This window comes from Zootoca vivipara, chromosome 6 (genome assembly GCF_963506605.1).
Source record: "Zootoca vivipara chromosome 6, rZooViv1.1, whole genome shotgun sequence".
NCBI classification, from domain to species: domain Eukaryota; kingdom Metazoa; phylum Chordata; class Lepidosauria; order Squamata; family Lacertidae; genus Zootoca; species Zootoca vivipara.
Genome location: NC_083281.1, coordinates 87,889,391 through 87,914,646, shown reverse-complemented (window position 1 = coordinate 87,914,646; position 25,256 = coordinate 87,889,391). Strand labels below are relative to the sequence as shown.

Genomic DNA, 25,256 nt, shown 5'->3' with positions numbered 1-25,256 from the left:
AAGACAATCTTACTCGGCTACGAGGGATCGCAGAAGAAGAAGAAGAAGAAGAAGAAGAAGAAGAAGAAGAAGAAGAAGAAGAAGAAGAAGAAGAAGAAGAAGAAGAAGAAGAAGAAGAAGACAGAGTAAAGACATCATGGCCAGCAGCCGCTCTCTCCTCCATGCTTCGTTCTATTTATTTATTTCAAGCATTTGCACCCTGCTTTTCAGCCAAAAAAGGCTCCCATAAAGAATAACGTGGAATCAAAAAACAAGACACTCCTGAGTTTGGTCCAAAGGCCCAAGGGCTTTAAAGTCTCCCACCCACCATGGCCTCCAATATTCTGGTCTTGCCTAGGAATCTCCCAAATGCCTTGTCTCTCCACAGAAAGCAAAAAAAAATTGGATAAAGAAGGAGTGGAGAATCCAGATGACGCCACTCAGTCACCAAAGGGCCTGCAGATCAAGGCTCTGCTGCACATGTTTTACGCAAAGACGTTGCAGCTGTTCTTGCAAATTATGGGATAAGAGGTGGAGTTTTCGAACTGGGCTTCTCTGCTCCCACCCACCCAATCTATATAGACACCCAGCATTTATTTATTTTTACATGGGGCCATACTACCAGACGCCACCACCTTGGGCAGGGAGACGAAAATCAAACCGAGAAAAAGCCCCCCCCCCCGCAATTGCCGCCTCGGAAGAGGGCTCCTCTCTAATTATCCTCCTCTTGGAAGTCAGATTTCCAACCCCCCCCTTGCAGGGCAAACATTATCCTTGGCCTCCGAAATCGACCCTTTCCATTTCCAGGGCTCTCTCTCCTGCTTGCAAAAACAGAATCAGGACAAAGGGAACTTTCCGCTGAGGAACTTGCAACATCCTGACACCTCCAGCCCTTTGTGCACGCACAGATTGGCAGCCGCCCATCCTCTGGGAACCCCCGTCCTGTCCCACTACAGAGCCCCCCCCCAAAAAAAATCACAACACCCCCCCCCCCTTATCCCCAGCCAGGAATCAGCTGCTCTCAGAAATACTGTTATCCGTTCGGCCTCTTCCTCTCGACTGTACAGTATTTTTCTTTTTTAAGGACTGGACAAAATCACCAGTTCTGCTGGGGTTTTTCTTTTAAAGAAATTTCCTTTGTACGGGAAGCAACTAGCTCCCTGCTTCCTCAGGGACCCTCTCAGGTCTTCTCAGCCTCAGATTTAAGGACATCTGGAAGACTGGACACAGTCCTCTTTTTTTTAAGGATAATGTGGAGCGTTTGGAAAGAGGCTGAAAATAAAACTGCAAATAATGGTTAAAGGGCGATCTGCAAATCAGTGTGGGCTTGGAAAGCTGCTCTACTGCTGAGCCCTTCCGGGAAGCTGCCTTATGCAGAGTCAGACCATGGGGTCCCATCTAGTTCAGTGCTGTCGACACTGACTGGCAGCAATGTCTCCCTGAGTGTCAGGCAGACGAACCCCCGCCCCACCCAAGATTACACCCGTGGGGATTGAACCCAGGACATTCAGAGTGCAAAGCAAGGACTCTGCTCAGATTCATGGCTCTTCCCTTAAAAACAAAGCCAAGATTCTAGACCTCATTGTTCTGATCTAAATAGGAAGTTAACTTTCTGCTGATTCATCTAACCACTAACCTCTGCCAGTGAGCCTACAACTCTAGGTACTGTATTGTGGATTCTGAACAGAAAGGCCAATTCAAAAACAGGCCTGCCGGGCAGTCAGTGCTTTGACCCACCAACACTGACTGGCAGCAGCTCTGTGGCGGTTCAGGGAGGGGTCTCTCCCAGCCCTACCTGCAGATGCCATTGGGGACTGAACCAAGGATCTTTTGCATGCTAAGCAAGGGGTCCGCCACTGATCTGCAGTCCTGACAGTGATAAACTTTTTTTTTTACTTAAGATTTTTATTAAGATTTTCATAACGTTTCAAATCTGCTATCCATTTCTCTTATAATTTGACTTCCTGCCTTCCTTTTCGTGCTGTTTTTCTGCAAACCGCATCATATCTGATCATTTTCTTCCCGTGGCTCAAATTTCAAGCGCTGCCCACGATTCCATTTGGTTATTTTTCTTCCCCCAAATAGGCCAGAAAAGGCTTCCACTGTTCCATAAATCACCACACCCCACGCCCCCCATATCAATCTCTTACATTTGCCAGTTCATTGCCTAAGTGCGTTAATTTTAGGAGCCATCAGCTGGCGATAAACGGAACTCAGTCGAGTTGAGCCACAGACATTTAAAACAAAAACGGGACCTGGCGGAAGAGAGGAGGCAACGGTGGCCACGGGTGAAAGCAGAGAAGCCTCCCGAAAATAGCCCATCAAGGCGGCAGCCAGGGTGGCGACGCAGGGGAGGCTGCGGGAACGGCCCCTTTCTGGGAAAGGGCAAGGAGGACCCCCTGAAGTTCCACTAGACAGCTCGGTCAGGAGAGCATGAGACTCTGTTAAGTCTCAGGGTTGCGGGTTTGAGCCCCCGCCTGCGGCAAATGATTCCTGCATTGCAGGGGGTTGGACTGGATGACCCCTGGGGTCCCTTCCAACACTACAATTCTTTGGGGGGGGATTGATTAATTTGGAATTTTCAAATTAAAATTTTACAATCACATATCAGCATACAAGATTCCACAGAATCTCCTGGGTTTCCCTCCTCGCCTTTGCGGGTCCTATTGTCCATCCTTTCCTCCTGCATCTTTTTTAATCATCAAAATCTTCTGCCGTCTCCGTTACGTCCAAAATGCACCATTCAACTACAAGTGTTACCGACACAACGATTCAAAGTAGGATAAAGTGGGGACGCAGAACCCATGGGCTGCACGCTGCCTCGTCACGTGGGGAGGGGCAGGGAGTGAGGCCACAATTTGACACACACTGCCCTAAGGATGAATGAATCTTTATTTGCATCAGCCATCGGCCAGAGCAATAAAACAACAATACGATATACAAAGAATATAAAATACATTTTAGGGTCTTGAATCAAAATAGTGGATCTGATTCTGATTGCCCCAGCTAAAAACCTTGCAACCTTTGCTGTCACCTGCTCATCTTGATCTGCCAAGAGAAAGGACACTGTGGCAGGTTAGGCGACCCAGAACGGGCAATAAAAGAGGGGTGATAATCTCATTCCTCACAGCCCAAAGCTGGGAAAGTGCTAAGCAGGCTGTGGTAAGGAGGAAGGAAGACTCTAGGACATAGGTAGACAAACTAAGGCCCAGGGGCCAGATCCGGCCCAATCGTCTTCTAAATCCGGGTGGACGGTCCGGGAATCAGCATGTTTACGTGAGTAGAATGTGTCCTTTTATTTAAAAGGCATCTTTGGGTTATTTGTGGGGCCTGCCTGGTATTTTTACATGAGAAGAATGTGTGCTTTTAATTAAAATGCATCTCTGGGTTGTTTGTGGGGCATAGGAATTCATTCATTTTCCCCCATAAATATAGTCCGTCCCCCCACAAGGTCTGAGGGACAGTGGACCGGCCCCCTGCTGAAAAGGTTTGCTGCTCTAGGACCATGTCAGAACCTTCAGGCCTCCTTCCAAAAGCTCAGTGCCTTGCTTAGCCAGCTTTGGGAAGGCGGCATGGGGGCTGGGGGGGCATCAAATGTTGCCAAGTCACCCAAAATTGGACCACCCAGCCCTGACCCAGCCCTCCAGCACCTTCCTGCACAATAGCGCACTTTTGTGGACCGCCACCTCCAGAAGCGTGCAAGGAACAGTCTCTTGGGGGAAATCTCCAGCCACGGGGCTGAATGTGGCCCTCTCAACTCTGACCCGACACCCCCCTTCCCAGCCTCCCAGAGTGCTTCTGCTTGTCTGGGATGAGCCCTCAAATTCTGATCCTGTCTCTCGGATCTGGGAATGCCAATGGGGATTGAATCTGGGACCTTTTGCAGATGTATCTGTTTCTTTACTATGATTTTCAAGTTTTATACATTTCAATAATTCCACAATCATTTTAACATTTCAAAACTCGACTTCCTCCCCCCCCCCCCTTCTGCGGTTCCTTAAATCGGTTTCTTATATTTTCTGCACATTCCAAATTGACTTAATTTTCTCATTTATTCATCTGCTTTAAATATATCTATATACTGTATAAATAAATGTAAAAGGGGCTTGTGTGTTGGTCTCCACCTCTCACCAAAACCGCTTGACCAATGCCAATGAAATTTGGACACAACATCACATGCGAATAACCGAGTGTCCACATACCATTTGTGGATACAGAGGACACCCCAGTGCAAGGTAAAAACCCCGTTTTGTGGACCTCAAAACTCAGACACTGCCGGGCATGCTGGGAAATAAAACGCAGAAGCTGCGTTTCCAAGGGCGGGACAGAGTGCATCCTGGGAAATAGAAGGCCGAACCTGCGTCTCAGCAACCAATATGCTATAACTGCCAGAACGGTCATTCCTCCACAAAGGGCCACGCCGGGATCCTGCCCCTAGCCACCTATGCCCCAAAACACCTCAGCTCAGGTTTGCGGGGAACGGAGGTAGGGACCCACAGCAATGCGTGGCAGGCCCAGCTAGTACTCTTATAAAACTGCAGGTGATTACAATAATCCTGCCCATGTTCTTAACTGTTTACAATTTGTAAATATTCAATAAACCATTTCCATTCTTTTATCTAAAAGATTTTTTAACCTGATTTCTTATTTTTCCGCTAAGTTTCGCCATTTCTGCATCATATATCTTTGTTTCTCAATTTGATCCTTTTTACATGGTTTGGTATGTGTTGTGGTATTTTACGCCTTGTGACTTGTAGCTATTCCTGTATAGGGGAGCTCCTTAATGTCTAATAATTGATTCTGTTTCTATATATATTGAAAGCTGCCCAGAGTGGCTGGGGCAACCCTGTCAAATGGATGGGGTACAAATAATAAAATTAGTTGTAGTTTAGTAACTACAGTGGTGCCTCGCTAGACGAATTTAATTTGTTCCACGGGTCTATTCTTATAACGAAAAATTCATCTAGCGAATCCCATAGGAATGCATTGAATTTTTTTTAAAAAAATTTGCCCATAGGAACGCATTAATTGAATTTCAATGCATTCCTATGGGAAACCGCGAATCGCTAGACAAATTTTTCATAAAACGAATTCGTCTAGCGAGGCAACCTCCGCTCGAAAAATCCTTTCGTTAAGCGGAAATTTCGTTAAGCAGGGCATTCGTTAAGCGAGGCACCACTGTATTTGCTGTAATTGTTAAGAGTGAAATTCTGTTTCATTATTATTTGCCGGTGTTTCGAGAGTTAATTTTGTTGTGTACTATTATATTCTAATAGATTATTACTTCATTTTATCTTTTACTATGACTTTTTGTACCGGATCAGATTATTATAAGGCGTACGTGTCCTTTGCCGTATATTCTGCTGTTGTAACCCCCCTTTTGTATCGCAATAAAGAAAGGCAGTACACCAATTAAAGGTGGAATGAAATAAACACAAAGAACAAATCAATGCAGCAGGCTTCCGTTGGGGCCGTATCCTGCCTGGGGCAGAGCACAGGTCCCCTCCTCCATGAACACCGCCCAGGCCAAAGGATGCAGCACTCAGTAGAACAACAGGAGAGTTGTACGTCTACACATCTCCAGGGCTGCAGCTCTGAAGTTTTGGATGGAGTATAAAAAGTTGCACAGCACCTGTCGGCCGCCACGGCCGGCTGGCTGGCTGGGAGGGGGTGCATGGAGGAAGGGGTTGAGAGAGCCCCTGCTGCCGCCGGGCTCCGATTACCGGAAGCTGCACATTTCTTTGCCTGCTGCCTGTCACCTCCTGCCCTGGAATCCTACGCCATTGGCCAAAGGAGAACATCCTGTCCGCAAAAGCCCAGCAAATCCCTCCGAGGGCCAGGGGCTGATAATCTGGGAAGAGTTTTGCAAAACACCAGGCAATGCCAGGGATGGATCTTAGCCCAGCAAGGCAGCTGCGCTGGCCCACAGATTTCAACTTGACTCGGGGTGGAATCGTATCGAGTTTGGAGAAGGGACCCTGTGGGTCATCTAGTCCAACCCCCTGCAATGCAGGAATCTTTTTATTTTGATTGGTTTTTCACATTTTTATACATTTTATAACATTAAAATAAAAGGTTCTTTTGAACCTTCGGGCCTCCTTCCCTCCCTCCATGGGTTCCATGTTTAAGATTAACTTTGCTGCATATTTTACCATTGTCAATCTGTTGTATTTTCCAGTTACCGTGGTTAATTCCACATTACAAGTGTCATTACATCCCTGCCAATTATTTTAACTGTTTACAGTGGTCTTTTAAATAAATTAAAAATTTAACCCAGCCTCTTAAAAATACTCGTTCTTCCCTGGTTTCCCATCATTGATCAAGAGGAAGAGCAATGCAGGAATCTTTTGCCCAATGTGGGGCTCGAACCAGCGACCCTGAAATTAGGAGTGATGGCTAGCTCTTGCTACTGGCATGCTGGCTGGTAGGGCCCACAACATGTGGAGGGAGGCAGGCACCCCCCACACTCATGCCCCAAACCATCTGGGTTGCCCTTTTCCATCGCAATGATATCATTTTCTTTTTTTCCTTTTGACCAGAAAGGCGTTTGCTATTCCAGATGTGGCCACAGAGTAGATTTACGTAAGGGATGCTATTATCCACTTAAGGCAGAGCAGCCGTGGGGTAGGGGGAGAAGGGGGAGAGCCTGATGGGCATCTCCAAAACCAGGACAGCGGACAGACAATGCAAGGTTCAATGCACGAGCTTGCACACAAACACACATACACTGGGTTTCGGCAATGAGGACTAGCGGCATGGCGGGAGGCACGTCACAAAGCCCAGACTCTCCTTGGAAGGAACTGGCTCACAGCCAACTTCCCTTACGTGCAAAGACAGCACCTAGCTCCCTGCTGAGCTTCGTCCAAAAAGCCTCTCTGACTCTCCCTCCCTCCCTCCCATACAGTTTTCCCACATTGCATAAGACACAGGGATAACCGCAGGCCAGATGAGAGTGGCTGGAAAGAGGGTGAGATTTCTGCATAAGCGAAGAGGCTGTTGCAGCTGGGCTTCCTCTGAGGAGCTGCTCACAAACTCAGGGGCCGCTCGCTCTGCCTGGGATCTTGCCACAAAGGAAGTCTGCAGGCAACACGGCAGACCTCTTGGGAGTTTTGTAGATTCCCCAGGAGCGATCAGCCAGGGGCTAGAAAGAGAGGGTCAGCATGGCCTAGTGGTTAGACAAGGGCAGTGTTTCCCAAACTGCTTTTGGACCATAATTCCCATCACTCCTGACCATTGGTCTTGCTAGCTAGGGATGATGAGAGTTGCAGTCCGGAAACAGCTGAAGACTCAAGTTTGGGAAACCCTGAGAGGCCAAGGCTCAATTCCCGCCCCCCTCAGCCTTGAAGCTCACTAGGTGTCCTCAAATCCACCACTTAGCCGCAGACTAACCTACCTCACAAGGGTGTGAAGTTTTACAAAGGAGTAGCTCCCTGTTGACTGGCTCATGGATAGGCTGCTACCGGTAGGTTGGTTTTTCCCCGTCTCTCCTGGACATTCGCTTTGTCACAAATGTTCCATGGGGGCATTTCTCTCTCCCTGTGGCCCTGGCAACTCTCTTCAGGTCCCGCTCCTGACTCTCCACGACACCCACTCCCTAGATTGGAGCCCCTGGCAACGATGCCCTCCGCTCAAGATACCGTAGAGGCAGGGCCTTCTTGGTGGTGGCTGCTCCCAGGCTTCGAAACTCCCTCCTCGCTGTCCTTCCAACAGCAGGTGAAGACTCCAACAGGCTTTTGGGGGCTGACTGTGCTTTTTAGGGAAATGGCCTTTAAATAGTGTTGTGCTGTTTTTACCACCTGCATTTCAATCTATTTGTTGTGTGTGGGGGGGTACTTTTTGGAATATTTTTATTGGTTTTACAAAATAAACCTCACATTTATCGCATTTGAATTTCAAAATCAAACAAGATTCTTGTGAATTAATATGCTTTTAGCTCTCTTTTCTTTAATGAATTTCGGGTATAACCGTGAATACGGAGACAACACAAAATATTGTGGGGGGCGGGGAAGGAAATTCAAAATCAGCATAATATTTTTAGCTCATTATATTTCATCAGGGTCATTTTAATTCGCAGGAGCCGCGTGGGGGGTCCCAGTCTGAGACAAAGGTGGGAAAGAGATATATAAACTCACCACTATCTCATACTGGGCTGAGTAAATTTGCCATTTTGATTTTTGATTTCAGATGTAAGGATGACCTCGGTCCACACACACACCCAGAAGGAAGGGGGGGAAATTGCAGGTTTATGAGAAAATGGGCATTTTGCTAGAATGTTTTGCAACACCGGGGTCAATTATTATGTCCAACTTTATGTTGCTTTCAACCTTCTGCAACACGATTTCTTTATGTTCTTTAGCTTTGACTTATCTTGCTTATTAACAAAACAAAAACTATTTATTTTTTGCAAAAGATTTGCTGTTTTCAATGAGCGCCCAAACCAACCCGCAACTGCAGGTTATCGAAAGCTGAGGCTTTGGCAAAAGCTTCCTATGAAGAAGGGGGTGGGATGGGGGGGAAGTGTAACTCCAGCCTCGCTGCTTCCTCTAGGGCAAGCATGGCTAATGTTACATGTCAACCTTGGAGTAACAGATCAGAGTGAATGGGGAGGGGGAGGCGGCCCGTGGCCTTCCTGGGAGGAACAAACAACGCTCCCAGCCGGAGGGTCGAGCCTAAATCCAGCCGAACCCCCCCCCCAATGGCTTCAGCAAAACAGGCACGAGCCACAATTTGGGGGTAGAGCCCTGAGTGCAGAAGGTGCCCAGTTCAATCCAGCACTCTGCATCTGCCGACAGCAGGTTCCAAATATATCTGCCTTTTGTTGAGAACCATGAGGACTAGAATGTTTCACTGCTGTTAGAACCAAACAGATCAGCAGTAACAGACTCTCCAAGCGTCCCTGTTTTCCAGAAACGGTCCTGGATTTAAAGAAGCCACTCCAGTTTCCAAATTGATCCCAGAATGCCCCCACTTTTCCTTAGGACGCCCCTATTTTTATCGGAGAAAAGTTGGGGTGATGTCTCTTATTTTCATCAGATAAATGTTTGAGGGGATGTCTCTATTTTCATCAGAGAAAGGTTGGAGGGTATGGAGCTATGCGACAACTGAGCCAAAGGAGATAAACAACTATATAACCTTTAGAACATGGAAAGGCCAATCAAGGCCCAGGGGCCGGTTCTGGCCCAATCGCCTTCTAAATCTGGCCCACGGACGGTCCGGGAATCAGCGTGTTTTTACATGAGTAGAATGTGTGCTTTTATTTAAAATGCATCTCTGGGTTATTTTGGGGCATAGGAATTCATTCACCCCCCCAATAGTCCAAATAGTCCGCCCCCCCCCACAAGGTCTGAGGGACACTGAACCGGGCCCCTGCTGAAAAGTTTGCTGGCCCCTGCTTAAATAGGCATTTGAAGGAAGTCCTCTATAGGTAAGTTTTTTTTTTCATTTTTAATGTTTTATTATTATTTTTATATGTTGAAAGCTGCTCAGAGTGGCTGGGGCAACTCAGTCAGATGGGCAGCGTATAAATAATAAAATTGTTGTTGTGGTGGTTGTGGTTGTTGTTAAACTGGACATCTCTATTTTCATCAGAGAAATGTTGGAGGGTATGCAGCAGTAAAGCACTTGCTTGGCATGCAGAAGGTGCCATGTTCAATCCAGCGCTCCACCTCTGCCTAAGGTTGCTTCCAATTCGATCAACCCTTTCTAGAGAACCATGAGGACTAGAATGTTTCTTTGCTGCTAGAGGAACACACAGATCGGCAGTAAATCACCTGCTTGGCATGCAGAAGGTCCCAGGTTCAATCCTCAGCAGCACCTCCAGGGAGGGCTGGGTAAAGAAACCCTTCCTGGAACCCTGGAGAGCTGCTGCTGCCAGCCAGTGTAGGCAATGCTAAGCTACAAGAACCAGCATCCTATGTTCTTGGGCCAGAGCCCTGCGTCCAGGGAGCAGGGGCTGCAACACCTGCCTCAGACCGTCAGATCCATAGGCAAGAGGGCATGGGGTTGTAGTCCAAAAGAGCTGGGACTGCTGGGAGTTGAAGTCCAAAGCATATTTGTGGGCACCAGGCTGGGGAACGGCCCAGGCAGCCCAGGAGATCTGAGCAAAGCAACTGCGAGCTTTCAGAGAAAGGGAGGAGAGGTTATTTATAGAGTGTGCCCCCCCCCCACCGCTTCCTGCACACCACGGTTGACCCACGTCAGCGGGGCCTTCCGAGCTTTTCCTTTTCCTGTCCTGAATGGCCCCCCAATCCCTCTGCCGACCCAGGTTCAGGAGGGGTGAGGCAGCGGGATGCCCTCAGCCCAGAATCGGGACCCTCCGCTTGGCTCCGCGGCTGCCAAGAGGCGATTGTATCTCTGTTTGTGATCTGGCCCATCCATGCCAACCCAGCCGTGTCCTCCTCCTCCTCCTCTCCCTTGGGCAAAGGGCCAGCCCAGCCCAGAGCGTGCATAACTTGGCACCCAGAAGCCAACGTGCGGGCATCGTGCCCACTGACCCCAGTCAAAACAAGCCCTAATCTGCCTTGTTTGCTCAGAAGGGGAAAAGGGAAGAGATGGGCGCAGCGGCGGGGGGGTGGGTGGACAGATGGACAGAGGGGCAGGTGGGAAGCAGCACCCAGGCTGGGCCACAGGTTCGCGGAAGGGCAACCAGAACGTTCATTGTGCTACAAGTCTATGGGGGAGCCGGCATTTGGAATAATGCTGTGGACTGTGTTGGTCGCCTCCCCTCTCAAAGGGTGTTGGAGGAAGTTCAGAAAAAGGGCAGCCCAAGGGATCAGGGGTGGGGAATCATAGAATTGTAGAATGGGTCCCCTAAGGGACATCCAGTCCAACCCCCTGCTATGCAGGAATCTCGGCTAAAGCAGTGACTCCCCTATGAGAAACGGTTTCGGTGTCTGGGACTTTTAAGTTCGGAGAAAAGGCAAGGGAGGCAAAGAAAGTTCAGAGAAAAGGCAGGGAAGGAAAAGAAAGTTCAGAGAAAAGACAGGGAAGGTAAAGAAAGTTCAGAGAAAAGGCAAGGCGACGCAGCAGACGTTTATAAAAATTATGTACGGCATGGAGAAAGTGGCTAGAGAAAAGTTTTTCTCTTAACACTAGAACTGGCGGACATCCAACGAAGCTGAATGTTTGAAGATTCGGGACAGATAAAAGGAAGGACTTATTCAGGCAATGCAGAGTTAAACTGTGGAACTCCCTGCCACAGGAGGCAGTGATGGTCACCAACAGGGGTGGCTTTAAAAGATGCTTAGACAAATTCAGTTAGGACTATCAATGGCTACTAGCTCTGGTAACTACTGTAAGCTGTGTTTGCCCCTACAGATGGAGGCTTCCGAATATCACTTGCTGGAGGCCACAGGAGGGGGAAAGGGCTCTTGTGCTCCAATTCTGCTTGCAAGTTTCCCACATCTGGTCGGTCTGATCCAGCAGGCTCTTCTTATGTTCACAAGGCTTTGGGCAGGGAAGCAGGGTGGTCCCAGGATGAAAAGCAGCCTAGCTCATAGAATTGGAAGGAACCCCAAGAGCCATCTAGTCCAACCCCCCTAGAATGCAGGAATCTCGACTAAAGCACCCATGACAGGTAGCCTCCAGACTCTGCTAGCGAAGGAGAGTGCAAAACCTTACCAATGCCAGGACAAAGACCGAAAGAGAGCTCAGAAGCTGGATCAGGCCAAACCAGGCCTGTCCAGCCCAGCATCCTCTTCTTCCCACAGTGGCCAACCAGGTGCCCTAGTGGAAAGCTTGCAAACAGGACCCGAGTATCTGGCATTTGGAGGTAGACTGCAACGGGCCAGGGAGGTTTGAGCCAGCCATCCAAGCACCTAAGCATTTGGCTCACATTCAGAGCAACCAGCGTTTGGAGGTGGACTGCCTCTGGACACGGAAGCTCCACCTTTTTGCGAAGCTCATATTTACTGCCAGCGGACCCGAGCGCGACAGTAATTCTCCCCTCGCACGTGCAATTTGCCTTGAGCACATGAACTCATGCAGGGGGGCAGCCGGCTCCTCTTGGGCATCAGGGGGCAGGTGTGTCCAAGGCAAACTGCCAGGGTCTGCACTCTGCGCAAATACAGGAACATCAGGTCAGCGCGCAAAGGCAGCTCGTCCCAGGAGGCAGTGCGCACTCTGCACATGCTCAGAGGCTTGCCGACTTCCCGCAGGCCGCAGGCCGCCTTCACCTCCTTTCCCCCACACCCCCTCAGCCCGTCTTTGAATAGCTTTTAAAGACCAATGGCTATTCTCTGCTTGGGCTTTGGACCAGCAATGGGCACATTCCTCTCCCGAGGAACAGTGCCTAATTTATCCTTCACAGCCGGCTCAAAAATAGCAGCTGCTGCAGGGAGAGGATTGGGGGGTGGAGGGGATGTGGGGGGGGGAGAGACACAAAGGCCCACAAGCATTGACATCAAGAGATGTTGCCTGCACCACAAGGGTTCGGGGAAGAGATCCTATACCCTCAACCACCTTCGGACGAGACTCTTGCGGGCAATTGAGGGATTCTTCCAGCAAGTCCTGGCAGGGTGGGGCCCCGGGAACGGAAGGAGGGTGGGAGGGAGGGAGAAAGAGATTGCCTGGGCAAAGAAGGCTCAGAGGGCACTCCCTGGACGAGGTGGGCTTTCAGTGGCTACTGGCCATGCTTTGCCTCCACGGCCGGAAGCAGAGATGCTTCCGAATCCCGGTTTTTGGGAACCGCAGGAGGGGAGAGCGGCTGCTGCGCCCAGGTCCCGCTCAAGGGCTTCCCACTGAATGGGCATCTGGTTGGGCAGTGTGAGAACAGGATGCCCGACTAGGTGGGTCACTGGTGTGACCCGGCAGGAATCTTTCTTATGTCATTGGGACAAATTGCCCTGCTAACTCCAAGGCCGTTGATGCTAGCTAGCCAGCCCGGCCAGCTGCCTGCATGCCAGGAGACGGAAGAAGACCCCGCCTCTCGTTCCTCTGGCCCTCCCCAGCCTGATCTGCTTTCTGCCACCTCCCTCCCGCCAGCGCCTGGGAGCCTTTGATGGGTGCTGCTGCCTGCAGCCCCCACCTGGCTTATCAGACATTCCTGCTGGTGCCCTTTGCCCTCTTCCACAGCAGGGGGGGGGGAGGAAAGGGCGGTGCAGTTTAACCCCTTCAAGGGGTGGCACACACCCAGGAAAGGCAGAGAAGACACAGACACACACACACACACACACACACACACACACACACACACAGCCTCCCTGAAGAATGCGCTAAGAAGGCGATACCAGACATAGAAAGCTCCTGCCTCAAAACTGTGAGCCCACCCCCATTCCTTTCGCGAGCCGCACCCTCGGAAGAGCCCGGTTGCTGGATGAGGGGAATGGTGGGCCCGTCTAGCCTGGCATCCCAACCCGATGCCCGTGGAAAACCTGCAAGGAGGATCTAAGCACAAGAGCCCTCTCCTCTCCTGCACTTTGCCAGCAGCTGAAATTCAGGGACGTCTCTCTACCCCCATCGTTCAGCCCGGACACTGAGGTCCAGCTCCGAGGGCCTTCTGGCAGTTCCCTCCCTGCGAGAAGTGAGGTTACAGGGAACCAGGAAGAGGGCCTTCTTGGTGGTGGCGCCCGCCCTGTGGAATGCCCTCCCGTCAGATGTCAAGGAAATAAGCAACTAACTGACTTTTAGAAGACATCTGAAGGCAGCCCTGTTTAGGGAAGTTTTTAATGTTTGATTCTATTTTTAATATTCCGTTGGGAGCCACCCAGAGTGGCTGGGGAAACCCAGCCACATGGGTGGGATATAAATATTATTATTATTATTATTATTATTATTATTGGCAGCGGAGGTAGGTCATAGGCATCCTGGCTAGTAGTCCTGGAGAGCCTTCCTCCTCTGTGTCTTTGCCCAAACCTTTTTTAAAGCCACCAAGTTGGTGCCTGTCGCTGCCTCCTGTGGGAGGGAGTTCCATAGTCCATCTATATGCTGCATGAAGAGAGCATTTCTTTGTCCTGAATCTCCCAGCATTCACCTGTGTGGCGCGGCCCAGAGTTATTGTGTGTTATGAGACAGGGAGAAGACCTTTTTCCTCGCCCGCTTTCTGCACCATTTTCTGCGCCTCCATCCTGCTCTCTCGACTAAAAAGCCACACATGTTTTAACAGTCATCTAGCAAACAAGAACCTCCTTCTCCAGGGGATCCTTTGGGGATCACTGCAGGGAAACCCAGGTGGATCAGCTTCACCTAGGGAAGGGGAGAGATGTTGGCTTGGACCTGGAAATAGGGGAGGGGGCCAAAAGGAGGGTGGGAATAGTCACACAACAGCCAGCTATTAAATTCAATTGTGTACAATACAACCTCAACATTTCCCCCCCTTGTATCTCCACGCGTAAAGAAAATGGGTTGAGATCTCTTTTAAAAAGAAAAGTAAGAAAGCTAAACAATCGGGCAGGTGCTTAAATATCCTGGATGGGCACTAGACCTCCCCAATTGACATGGTGACAGATCAGGCTTTATTCCATGAAGGCTGGCACCAAATGAATGTCTGAAAGCAAGGAGACAAGTGCTTTCTAAACAAAGGAGGAGGATGCCTTTGGCTAGCGCTGTCACTCCTAACAAAGGAGAGGGCTGGTTTCTTTTTAAAATCAAGGATCCTTACGGCCCACAATGTGCTTTGAATCTGCCACGCAAGAGTGCAAAGCCAGGATCCCTCGAGAATTAAGACATAAGCGGTCAGCGATCCTAAACTGACCCTCTTGCTCAAGAACGCAAGGCCTGGCTGGTCCCGTGACGGAGGGCCTGAAGCAGGAACCTTGACCGCTAAGGGAAAGATGGGGTGCAGCTGAGGACCAGAATTTAGAGTCGTCTGCGACTGGACCTAATGGTCAGGGGTCCCTTTACCTTTACCATTAAAAGAAGGCAGAGGTGTGATGGTGGTAGCTAGTGGGCAGGGAAGGGAAGGGGTGGTCTAGTTCAGGGATGTGAAGTTTGCAGACCTCCAGGTGTTGCTAGACTCTAACCCCCAGCAGCCAGCACAGACAATGGGCGGGGACAATGTGAGTTTACAGTATAAGGGAATCCAAAGGGCTCCGATCTCCCCCAGCCTTGAACTACGAGGTCCACCAGAAGTTGGCCAATGGCCCACTTGCCTCCATCATTGTTCACTTCCCAGAGGAATCTGAAAACATTCCTGCTTATCCAGGCATGCAGTGGTTGAAGAATCCCTCTCCTGGCAACCTCGAGATCATTGGGTGGAAGGATGCTTCTTAAAATCTTAATTGCTTTGGGGATTTAAAATGCTTTTGGATGTTTCAGTTGTGGTGGTTTCTTGAATGCTATAATCTGTGTGATTTGTGTGCCACCTTGGGCTCCTAGGGAAGGAAGGGCTATGAATTCAACCCATCAGTCAACAATAATATGGGGTGATTTTACGAGCTGCTTTTCCTCAAGGCACAACTTTCACAACTTCAAATGCCCGAGCGAGGATTCAAATACAGTATGTACATACAGCCTCCAGAATAAAACAACCACAAGCCATCTCATTCGGATCTCTCTTGAGACACAGAACGGCGTCAGGTCAGGACACAGGGACTAGCAGTTTGGAAATAGGGCATCCAGCTGTCAAGGGACCCGCGCCAAGTCAGAACAAAGCGGGACGCAGCAGCTCAGGCTACCTTGCACCAAGGTGGGACACACACAAGTCTCCTTTAAAGCAAGGGAGGGGGCAGTTTCCAAATCCACTCTGAACTGCAGGGCTCGCTCCCGGGATACAGTATATGAAATAATCCAACGCACCAAAACCTGTGCAGGGTGCGTTCCATTCGCCACTGGACTGGCTTCCAGAGAGACTCATGCCCCATCGCTGAAACCTCACCAGCCCACACAGAGACTCAATTTTCTGTAAAATGCTTTTGTTAAAGCAGTGGACACATTTTATAAAATAAATAAAATCAGCAACCGGGGAAGGCACAGTCATAGAATGAGAAAATGAGTGTCTGTTCACACTGACCAGCTACTTTATTAAGAATGGCCATAGCTTGGTGATAGAGCACCTGCTGGGCATGCACAAGGCCCCGGGTTCAAATCCCCAGCGATCTCTCTGGGTAAAGCTGCCTGAAATGTTGTGGCACTGCTGCCAGTCAGAGTAGGAGATGCTGAGCTTGATGGACCAAAGGTCTGACTCAGTATAAAGAGGTTTCCACTGTTCTCTGGAGAACAGCTTTTTCCCAGCCTTGGGGGCATTTCTTCCATGACTACTGCCCCAAACTCCCCCACCCGGCCAAAAAATAAGTGTACTAACAATCCAGCTTCCCCCATTCTTTAGGGAGTCACCCCTCTAGCACAAAGCAACACCAAGTCTGAAATCTGTATGCTAGCCTCACATTCTACCCAGTGTTAGAAACTTATGATATAAACCAGGGTTACAGTCGCCAAAACGAATTGTCTAGTTTGCCATTTGGGGGCCAGTCGTATTTTCCTATACATTTTGGTCCCTGAATTTTGTTCCAATTGTGCAGATAAACTATCACAGATAAGAATTCTACAGGGTGTGCTGCTAGTGCGTGAAAGGCAGGCAAGGTCCAAGGATCCCCAGGCACGCAGCTCCAGATTGCGGAGATGTCAGGCATGATCCTGGCACCAGGGCATCTTCACTTGGTCGCAAGGGGCAGATAGCCAGGTATAAAATGCACCTGGCTGATTTCAATCGCTGACTCTAATCACAGATAGGAACGTAAGAAGAGGTCGGCAGGATCAGGCCAATGGCCCACTTAGTCCAGCCTCCTGTTCTCACAGCAGACAACCAAATGCATGTGGGAAACCAGCAAGCAAGATTCAAGCACAAGAGGTGTTCTTGGTGTTTATGGAGTAGAAGGCACTCTGCGCATGCCTCCGAAGCAGCCACCTCTGCAGCCAGCAAACGCACCATCGCCGCCTTCGCAAATTCTGGGTTCCCCCAGCAATTGGGAGAGATTGCCCACCGGTGAGACAAGGCCCAAATAAAGTCGGGGGGGGGGGGGAGATAGGGCGTTCCCAATCCAGGCGCAAAAAAGGGATGATATTTAGAGCGCTGTTTACAGTTCCGCCATGCCTCGGATTTCATTTCCCCACTTCACACAGACGCACAAACAGGATCCCACCCTGGGATGAGGGATTCCTCTTCCCACAACCCCATGCAAATTCCACAGTCAAATCAGCCAGGTTCCCCACCAAAAGCAAGCCAGGGCATGTGTGTGTGTTGGGTGGGGTGTAGGGAGAGGTCAGGCTGGTCGGGTTGGAGGAAGGGGGAAGAAACCGCCCCCAAGGAAAGGGCATGTGTCCCCCACCAGCTGTTTCTCTCCAGAGTCCCCAGCCCAGACTGGCACTCCTAAAAACTGGGGGTGGGAAGGAAGAGAGATGGGTCAGAACACAGATGCAGCCGGAAGAGGAGACAGAAGGCAGGCCTTCGGGGAACAGCCGTAGCTAAGTGGTAGGACCACTGCTTGGCATGCAGAAGGCCCCAGGTTCAATCCCTGGCAACATGTCCATGTAGTGCTGGGAAGAGAAACCCCACTAACAGACAGTGCAGACATTACTGAGTTGGATGGGCCGATGGTCTGACTCCAAATAAGGCAGCTTTTATTCAAATCAGCCCTTTTGCAGAACCACGAGGACTAGAATCGCTACTTTTAGCAGGGAATGGGAATCCTGCTGCAACCCTGGAGGGTGTGAGCAATACTGATGGATGAAAAGTCTGGCTCAGCATAAGGCAGCTTTGTCCGTTTGAGAGAAGGGCTGCAGCTGAGCATGAGAGCACCTGCTTGGCATGCAGAAGGTCCCATATTCAATCCCCGGCAGCATCTCTCCACTGAATAGGGCTGACCAACCATGCCCCCTTGTCTGAAACCCTGGAGAGCTGCTGCTAGCCAGCGATGGAACATTTTGGCTCACTACAGAGCAGCTTCCTGAGCCTCTCGCTAAATCTGACCATGAGAACTAGCAACTTGGTTTTGTTTTACAGCAGCGGAGGACCTGCTTCACATGTGCAAGGTCCCTGGTGTCTCCACGCAGGGCTGCCCCAAAACCAAGGAGAGCTGCTGCCAACCAGTGCAGGCACTACTGAACCAGGTGGAGCGGCTGTCTTGTCTCAGTGCAAGGCAGCTTCCTCCTCCTTCCATCGCTCCAGAGCAACCAACAGGGGGGCTTTCCAAATGTCTGCCCGGCACGCCAACCTGATCCCATTTTCCTTGAATTGACCCAAACCCCATGGCACATTCTCCCCCACCCCAACCTCTGGCCCCCCTCCTTTGCACACCAGCAGGCATAGCGCATAGTGGCGCGGCAGCACCTTCTGCCAAGGGTGTGGCCGTACCACGGGGAGGCCTCGAGGAATGTGCCCTCCAGGAAAAGGGCCCAGCCAGGGCAAGGAGTGGCTGGTGCTGGGCCTCCCCCCCTTCTTTCTTCCCATAACCCTCAGAGAGCCATGCACAAAGCAGCCCATTGTTAGCGGCGCATAGTGCGGAGGGCTGTCTGTGTGGGTGGAAAGGCAGGCTGGCTAGCATGGGGAGAGCGGGCTGGCCTGCCAGTCACCCCCCCTCCCCTGATGGTGAAGGGGGAAGGCAACAGGTCAAGAGAATGGGTAATAATAACACTAAAACAAAATAAAACTTCAAGCATTAAAAACTTCCCTAATCAGGGCTGCCTTCAGATGTCTCCTAAAAGTCAGATATTTGTTTATTTCATTGACATCTGACGGGAGGGTGTTCCGCAGGGTGGGTGCCACCACCGAGAAGGCCCTCTGCCTGGTCCCCTGCAACCTCGCTTCTCACAGGGAGGGAACCACCATAAGGCCATCGGAACTGGACCTCAGTGTCCAGGTTGAACGATGGGGGTGCAGACACTCCTTCAACGCCATTTAAAGGTCAGCACCGACACTTTGAATTGTGCTCGGAAACATACTGGGCTCACTGGGAGGCTGCAGGCTGAAGTAAGGGGGAAGTGAGGCTGCTGGGACAGTGCAGCCTGGCTGCCAAGGGGCGGGTGGTTAAACGTGGGAGGCAAAAGCTCATGGCATCGGAATGGGGCATCTTCTAAAAGCGGCATCAGTGCGGAATCTGGCACAGCGAGGGGAGAGGGGTGTGTGGTTGGCTGGGAAAGCCAAATTAATATTTTGGTGCCTGACGTGGAAACCCCAAATGAGGAAGGCAGGCAAGCAAGCTCAGTGTCGGACCATCTCCTTGGCATGCACATTTCATCCATCTCCTGGCAGGGCTGTTTGCCCTGCCTGAAACCCTCAGGAGAGCCACTGCTGCTGATGATGATGATCAGTGTCTAAATGGATCAGTGCAGCCCCCTTTAGCACCATAAGGCCCTGGGTTCAACCCCCCCCCACAGCATCCTCCAGGTAGGGCTGGGAATGCCCCACATTTGAAACCCGGACAGAGCCGTTTCTGCCAGTCTGTGTAGACAACACAGGCATCGGGTCAAAGCGTTGACTCAGTAATAGAAAACAACTTCTTCCAACAACCACGCGATGAATTCAGGGGCCGTTTGTTGCCGCTGAAGGACCCCCCACCCCCTCCAATCAGACACCTGCCTAGGGGGCGCCAATGCCGGACCCCTCAAACCGCTGCCCCAGCTCAAAAGCCCACAGACCACGTATCGGGCTGCCACCTTTCGTCTCTCCGCTCGCCAGGAAGCAAAACCCAGTCGCCCACGGTGCGCAGAAACTGGACCCCAGGGATCTCGCCATTTTGCTGGACATAGCTCCCTTAAAGGAATGTGGTTTGGAGAGGGGGTACCAGTGGTGTGGAAACACTCAGAACCCCACAACTTCAGGGCAAATCCCGCCTAACGGGGCACCACAGGTGGCACGTCTCCCCACCTCTCCAAATTTCACCCTCTCTCTCCATCCGGGCGCAATTTTCGCCCCTCGCAGAGCGCGGCCAAGTTTTTGCAGCTCCGAACACTTTTCCATTTTATTTTAAGACTGCTATTTTTACGGGTCTCCCTGTCTCTGTCTCTGTCTCTCTCTGGAGCCCGTCAGCATTTAAATTTAGAGCCGGGCCAGGAGAAAAGGAAGATGGAGAGCGCCCCGGGTACGCCGGGACTTTCTCCACCTGGCCGGCGCCCTCCAGCCGGGCATGGTCCAAACTCCACCGGGGACGTGGCGGAGCCCGGTGGCCGGCCGAGCCGGGCCTGGGTCAGCCCGCCGACGCCAGCCGCGCCATGAATAGCCTCCCCAGTCCCACGTTTAAAATTAGACGCCCGGGAGGCGAACAGGCAGGCGGGCACCCCACCCAGGGCCGGCCGGGGAGGGGCAGGAGCCACCCAGGCGCAAGGAAGGGGGCAGGAAGAAAGGAGAAGGCATCTCCGGACGCCCCCCCGCCTCCCGCTCCAAACTCCGATCTTCCCGACGCCCAGCGCCGATCCGCTTTGGCCAAGCCGTTCCCGGAGCGCCCCACCACCACCATCCAGCGCCACTTACGCCCAGAAGCGCGGCGGCCAGGAGCAGCGCCCAGCAGAAGCAGCCGCCGGAGGGGCGCGCCGTCGAGGGGGAGCCCCGCGACCTCCTCCGCTCCCTCTTCCCGGCTCCCATTTGCAGCGCGCGGAGCAGCAAGAGCTTGGGGTCGTTCTCCTCCTCCTCCTGCTGCGCCCGGGAGCGCGCACCGAGCCTTCCTTCTCCTCCTTCCTCGCTTCTTCGACGGTGCGGCCGCCGCTGCAGCTGGGGGGTGATGTCGCCAAAGATGCCCCGTTCGCGCATCGGCCTCCTCTCGCGGAGCGCTCGCCGGGCGAAAGGGCGAGCCCGCGGCAGTCCCAGCAAAACTTTTTCTCCCCCTCCACACACACGTCGACCCCTCCTTCCCGGCCGCCTCTCCTCCTCCCCTCCCTTGCCAAGCAGCACCGCCCCAAATCTCCGGCTCCACCAGCCTCCCGGCAAAGCTGGCCTGGAGTTTCCCGGGACGGGACGGGGATGAGATGAGGAGGGGGCGTTTCCCCTCGCCCCCAAAGACCTTGCCTGGGGAGTAAAGCCCTCTTTCCCCCACCCATTGGGAAGGGGCAGGCCTCCATCCACTATTCCCGATGTCTACTAGCTCGGCTCTGCCTCTAAGGTGGTGATGGTTCAGAATACCACTGTGTCCACTGTCAGAACAGGAGGCTGGACTGGATTAGGCCTTCTTTGGGACTGAACCCTGGACCTTCTGCATGCAAAGCAGATGCCCCACGGCTGAACTGTGGTCTTTTAAAAATTAAAAACAAAGCAAGTTCCTAGTCCTCATAGTCACAAATAAAGGACTCGTTTAAATGGAAGCATAGGAGTCTGCCTATTACTTAGTCCATCTATCTAGCTCAATGTTGCCTACACTGAGTGGCAGAATGGCTCTCCGTGGTTTCAGACAGGGATTCTCTCCCTGCCTTGCCTGGAGATGCTGCCAGCGGGGAATGAACCTGGGGCCTTCTGCATGCAAAGCAGGTGCTCTCCCGCTTTCCTGTGTGTTTGTGTATGCACAGGAAAGTAGAGCCCATCCAATCTGTCCTGCGTTTTCTCCCACCCATCAGAAGCTGTTGGGAAGGAAGGAAGAAGGAACCACCTATATCCTGCCTGTTTGTATCCCCTTCGCTTCTGTTCTTCCTGGGAGGACCCAGGCCCCATCAATGGCTCTCCATCATGACTGGGGGAGCAAGCAGAGCTGTTTTCTCAGTGCCCCACACCTGGGGGAGGGGGTTCTCCAGGGGGCAGGACCAGGCGGACCACTGGCATGACCCAGGGGGGGGGGCTTTTCTTACAATGTTAGGTATCTCCTGCTTATTCCTGTTCCCCTCACCCCACCCTTAGGGGTCTACGGATCAGCCCCCACCCCTTGCTCTGCGACAGCCCCAAAGCAAGATGAGTGCCGTTAATGATTCACTCTCCATATCTTGTTTGAGTGAGGGAGAAGCTGTCTGTTTGTGGGATCAGGTAAGCCAGGTGGAAGGTTGACCCCAAGACTATCCAGGTAGCCTCAGCGTGTTGCTTCTGCCTTCTGCCCTGATGTGGGGGGCAGCTTCTGCAGACCCCCGCCACCCCTCTCCGCTGAGAAACACAAGCACCCCTCTTTCCTGGTGTGCTTCCTTCCACAAGGCTGTTCATTTTGCACTCACTGCTGCTCAGGCACGGAAGTTGGGCACAACATCCACACAATGCCATCCTAATAATAATAATAATAATAATAAATTATGTATATCCCGCCCATCTGGCTGGGTTTCCACAACCACTCTGGGTGGCTCCCAACAAAATAATAATAATACAGGTGCTGGAGGAGGCTCTTGAGAGTCCCATGGACTGCAAGAAGATCAAACCTATCCCTTCTGAAGGAAATCAGCCCTGAGTGCTCCCTGGAAGGACAGATCGTGAAGCTGAGGCTCCAATACTTTGGCCACCTCATGAGAAGAGAAGAATCCTTGGAAAAGACCCTGATGTTGGGAAAGATTGAGGGCACTAGGAGAAGGGGACGACAGAGATGGTTGGACAGTGTTCTCAAAGCTACGAACATGAGTTTGACCAAACTGCGGGAGGCAGTGCAAGACAGGAGTGCCTGGCGTGCTATGGCCCATGGGGTCACGAAGAGTCGGACACGACTAAACAATAACAACAATGCGATAAAACATCAAACATTAAAAACTTCCCTAAACCGGGCTGTTAGGGACTAGGTGACCCTCGGAACCCCTTACAAACTCTACAGTTCTATGATTCTAAAGCTATCCAAGTTGGTGGCCATCACTTGCCTCCTGCAGGAGGAAGTTCCATTATTTAACTACATGCTCTGTGAAGAAAGACTTCCCTTTATCCATCCTGGATCAACTTCATTGGATGTCCACACACAAGTTCTGGTCTTATGACAGAGGGGGGGGGGGGGAAACCTTGCCTCCGTCCGCTTCCTCCAGGCCAGGCCTAATTTTATAAACTTCTAAGCCGTCGCCTCTGACTCATTTCCCCCTCTAAATTAAAAAAAGTCCCAAACGCCACAGCCATTCTTCATAGGAACCTGCCCTACAAAGAACGAGACCCTTGGACAATATACCGGTATTGTCCACACTGACTTGCAGCAGCAATGGCTCTCCAAGGTTTCAGGCAGGAAGGATCCATCCTGGGTGGGGATCTAAAGGTAAAGGTAAAGGGACCCCTGACCATTAGGTCCAGTCGTGACCGACTCTGGGGTTGCACGCTCATCTCGCATTATTGGCCGAGGGAGCCGGCGTATAGCTTCCAGGTCATGTGGCCAGCATGACAAAGCCACTTCTGGCAAACCAGAGCAGCGCACGGAAACGCCGTTTACCTTCCTGCTGTAGCGGTTTCTGTTTATCTACTTGCATTTTGACGTGCTTTCGAACTGCTAGGTTGACAGGAGCTGGGACCGAGCAACAGGAGCTCACCCTGTCACAGGGATTCGAACCGCCGACCTTCTGATCAGCAAGCCCTAGGCTCAGTGGTTTAACCACAGCGCCACCTGGGTCCCTGGGTGGGGATCTACCACTGAGCTAAGGCCTTTCCCTTGCTTGGCTGCTGTGTGAAGCAGGATGGGGCACAACAAGATAGCCTTTTGGTCTGATCCACTCACCCTGGCTCTTTCTGACATTTTCCTGGGATTTTTAAAAAGTGTAATACTGTACAGGTTTGCAGGAAAGATCTCTCGCGGCTGCCCTCTCCCGGCAGACAAGGGACATGCTCCTTCTTTCTCTTGGAATCGCTCTCTTTCCAAGGCAGCCTGAAAAAAGAAGCAATGGAGCTTCACCCAGCCCTCACTTGCACTGCCTCCTTCCAGCACAGGGGGTAATTTTTTAAGACACATTTCCAGGCACTGACTGCCGTGCTAACGTTGAACACGTCCCAATTCCACCTCCCGGCTCCCCACTCCTTGCTGGTTTATGTGGCTTTTCCCTAAAACTGGCTGATTCAAAAGAAAACTATTCACTTTGGAGGAGGGGTGGTTGTGGTTTTCTGATGTGTCATGTTGATACGTTTCTTTCAGGGAGGGGGTGACATAGTGTGATGCACCCCACCTCAGTTCCCATTAGCCCTCCCTTTGTGTAACATAGAATTGTACAGTTGGAAGGGACCCTGAGCATCATTCTAGTCCAACCCCCTGCAATATATGTAACTGTCCCATGCAGGGATCGAACCTGCAACCTTGGCGTTCTCAGCACCATGCTCTAACCAACCGAGCTATCCAGGCTGTTTGGCTGTAGCCCAACGAAAAGCAGTTTTAATAACCCCATTCTATTACTGTATTAATATTCATTTATCCATCAATTATTGTTAAGCACTGACCTATTTTACTTCTTCACACTACTAGTGTTTTTTGTTCCATAAGAGACATTTTTTTCCTCCTAAAAAGTAAGAGGAAGTGTCTGTGCATCTTATGGAGCGAATGCGTGGTCCCTGGAGCCGAATTGCCCAGGGGCTAAAGGCAGATCGTGGTGTTTTGGTTTTTTTTTAAAGAAAGAGCTAAAGGCTAACAAGAGGGAATGAGCTGAAAGGAACCCACTCAGCAGCTGATTGCAAGAGATCAGGGAGGGAGATAAGAGAGCTAGCTCTGGCCCCTCCAGGCCCCTTAGGGCATAGCTGCCAAGTTATCCCTTATTTTAAGGGATTTTCCCTTATGCTGAATAGGCTTCCTCGCGAGAAAAGCGAAAACTTGGCAGCTATGGGCCCCTTGCCTAGGCCTCAATTGTTGTCTGCAGACATAGCTGCCAAGTTATCCCTTTTTTACAGGGATTTTCCCTTATGCCGAATAGGCTTCCTCGCGAGAAAAGCGAAAACTTGGCAGCTATGTCTGCAGAGGGAGACATGTGATTAGATTATCTGTCTGGAAACTGTAGAAATGGGTCCCTTTCCTATAGAAGAAGATGCAGAACTGTGAGTTAAACCCCATAAAAACAGGATTTTTTCCCTTTGCAAGGAAACTCAGCAACTTTGAGCTGATCTTAAAAAATGAAGCTTTCCCCCTTTGCAATAAAGCTTCCTCAAATATTTAATGGGGGGAGGGGGCAAAGGCACCTAGGCCTCTAGGAGTTGGCTGCTATGCCTAGGACAATTCAAGAAAGCAAAATATTTTTTTCTTGTTTTCCTCCTCTAAAAACTAGGTGCGTCCTATGGTCGGGTGCGTCCTATGGAGCGAAGAATACGGTAGTTCAACTATGGAACTCACTTCCGCAGGAGGCAGCAATGGTCACCAGCCTAGATGGCTTTGAAAGATGATTGGACAAATTCATGTGGCTATTAGCCGTAACGGGTTGGAGGCAGCAATAGCAGTTGCTATTCAGGGGAGGGGAGAACGCTCTTGCATTCGAATCCTGCTTGCAGGCTCCCCATAGACATATGG

General features: G+C 51.1%; 1 protein-coding gene and 1 non-coding gene across 15 annotated transcripts in view; both read right to left on the bottom strand.

Moving 5' to 3' along the window:
• The window catches only part of HSPG2 (heparan sulfate proteoglycan 2), a 202,675-nt gene extending 181,909 nt beyond the window's left edge, over positions 1-20,766 (bottom strand). For all 14 annotated transcript variants that reach the window (XM_060276274.1, XM_060276279.1, XM_060276277.1 and 11 more), the window contains exon 1: positions 20,381-20,766. In XM_060276274.1, coding sequence (XP_060132257.1) covers positions 20,381-20,656 — 276 coding nt within the window. In that variant the 5' untranslated portion in view covers positions 20,657-20,766. The remainder of the gene's footprint in view (positions 1-20,380) is intronic.
• Positions 20,767-24,033: 3,267 nt separating this feature from the next.
• TRNAL-GAG (transfer RNA leucine (anticodon GAG)) lies at positions 24,034-24,107 on the bottom strand. The gene has a single exon. It is a non-coding gene; the product is annotated as a tRNA-Leu (tRNA).
• Positions 24,108-25,256: the final 1,149 nt, after the last annotated feature.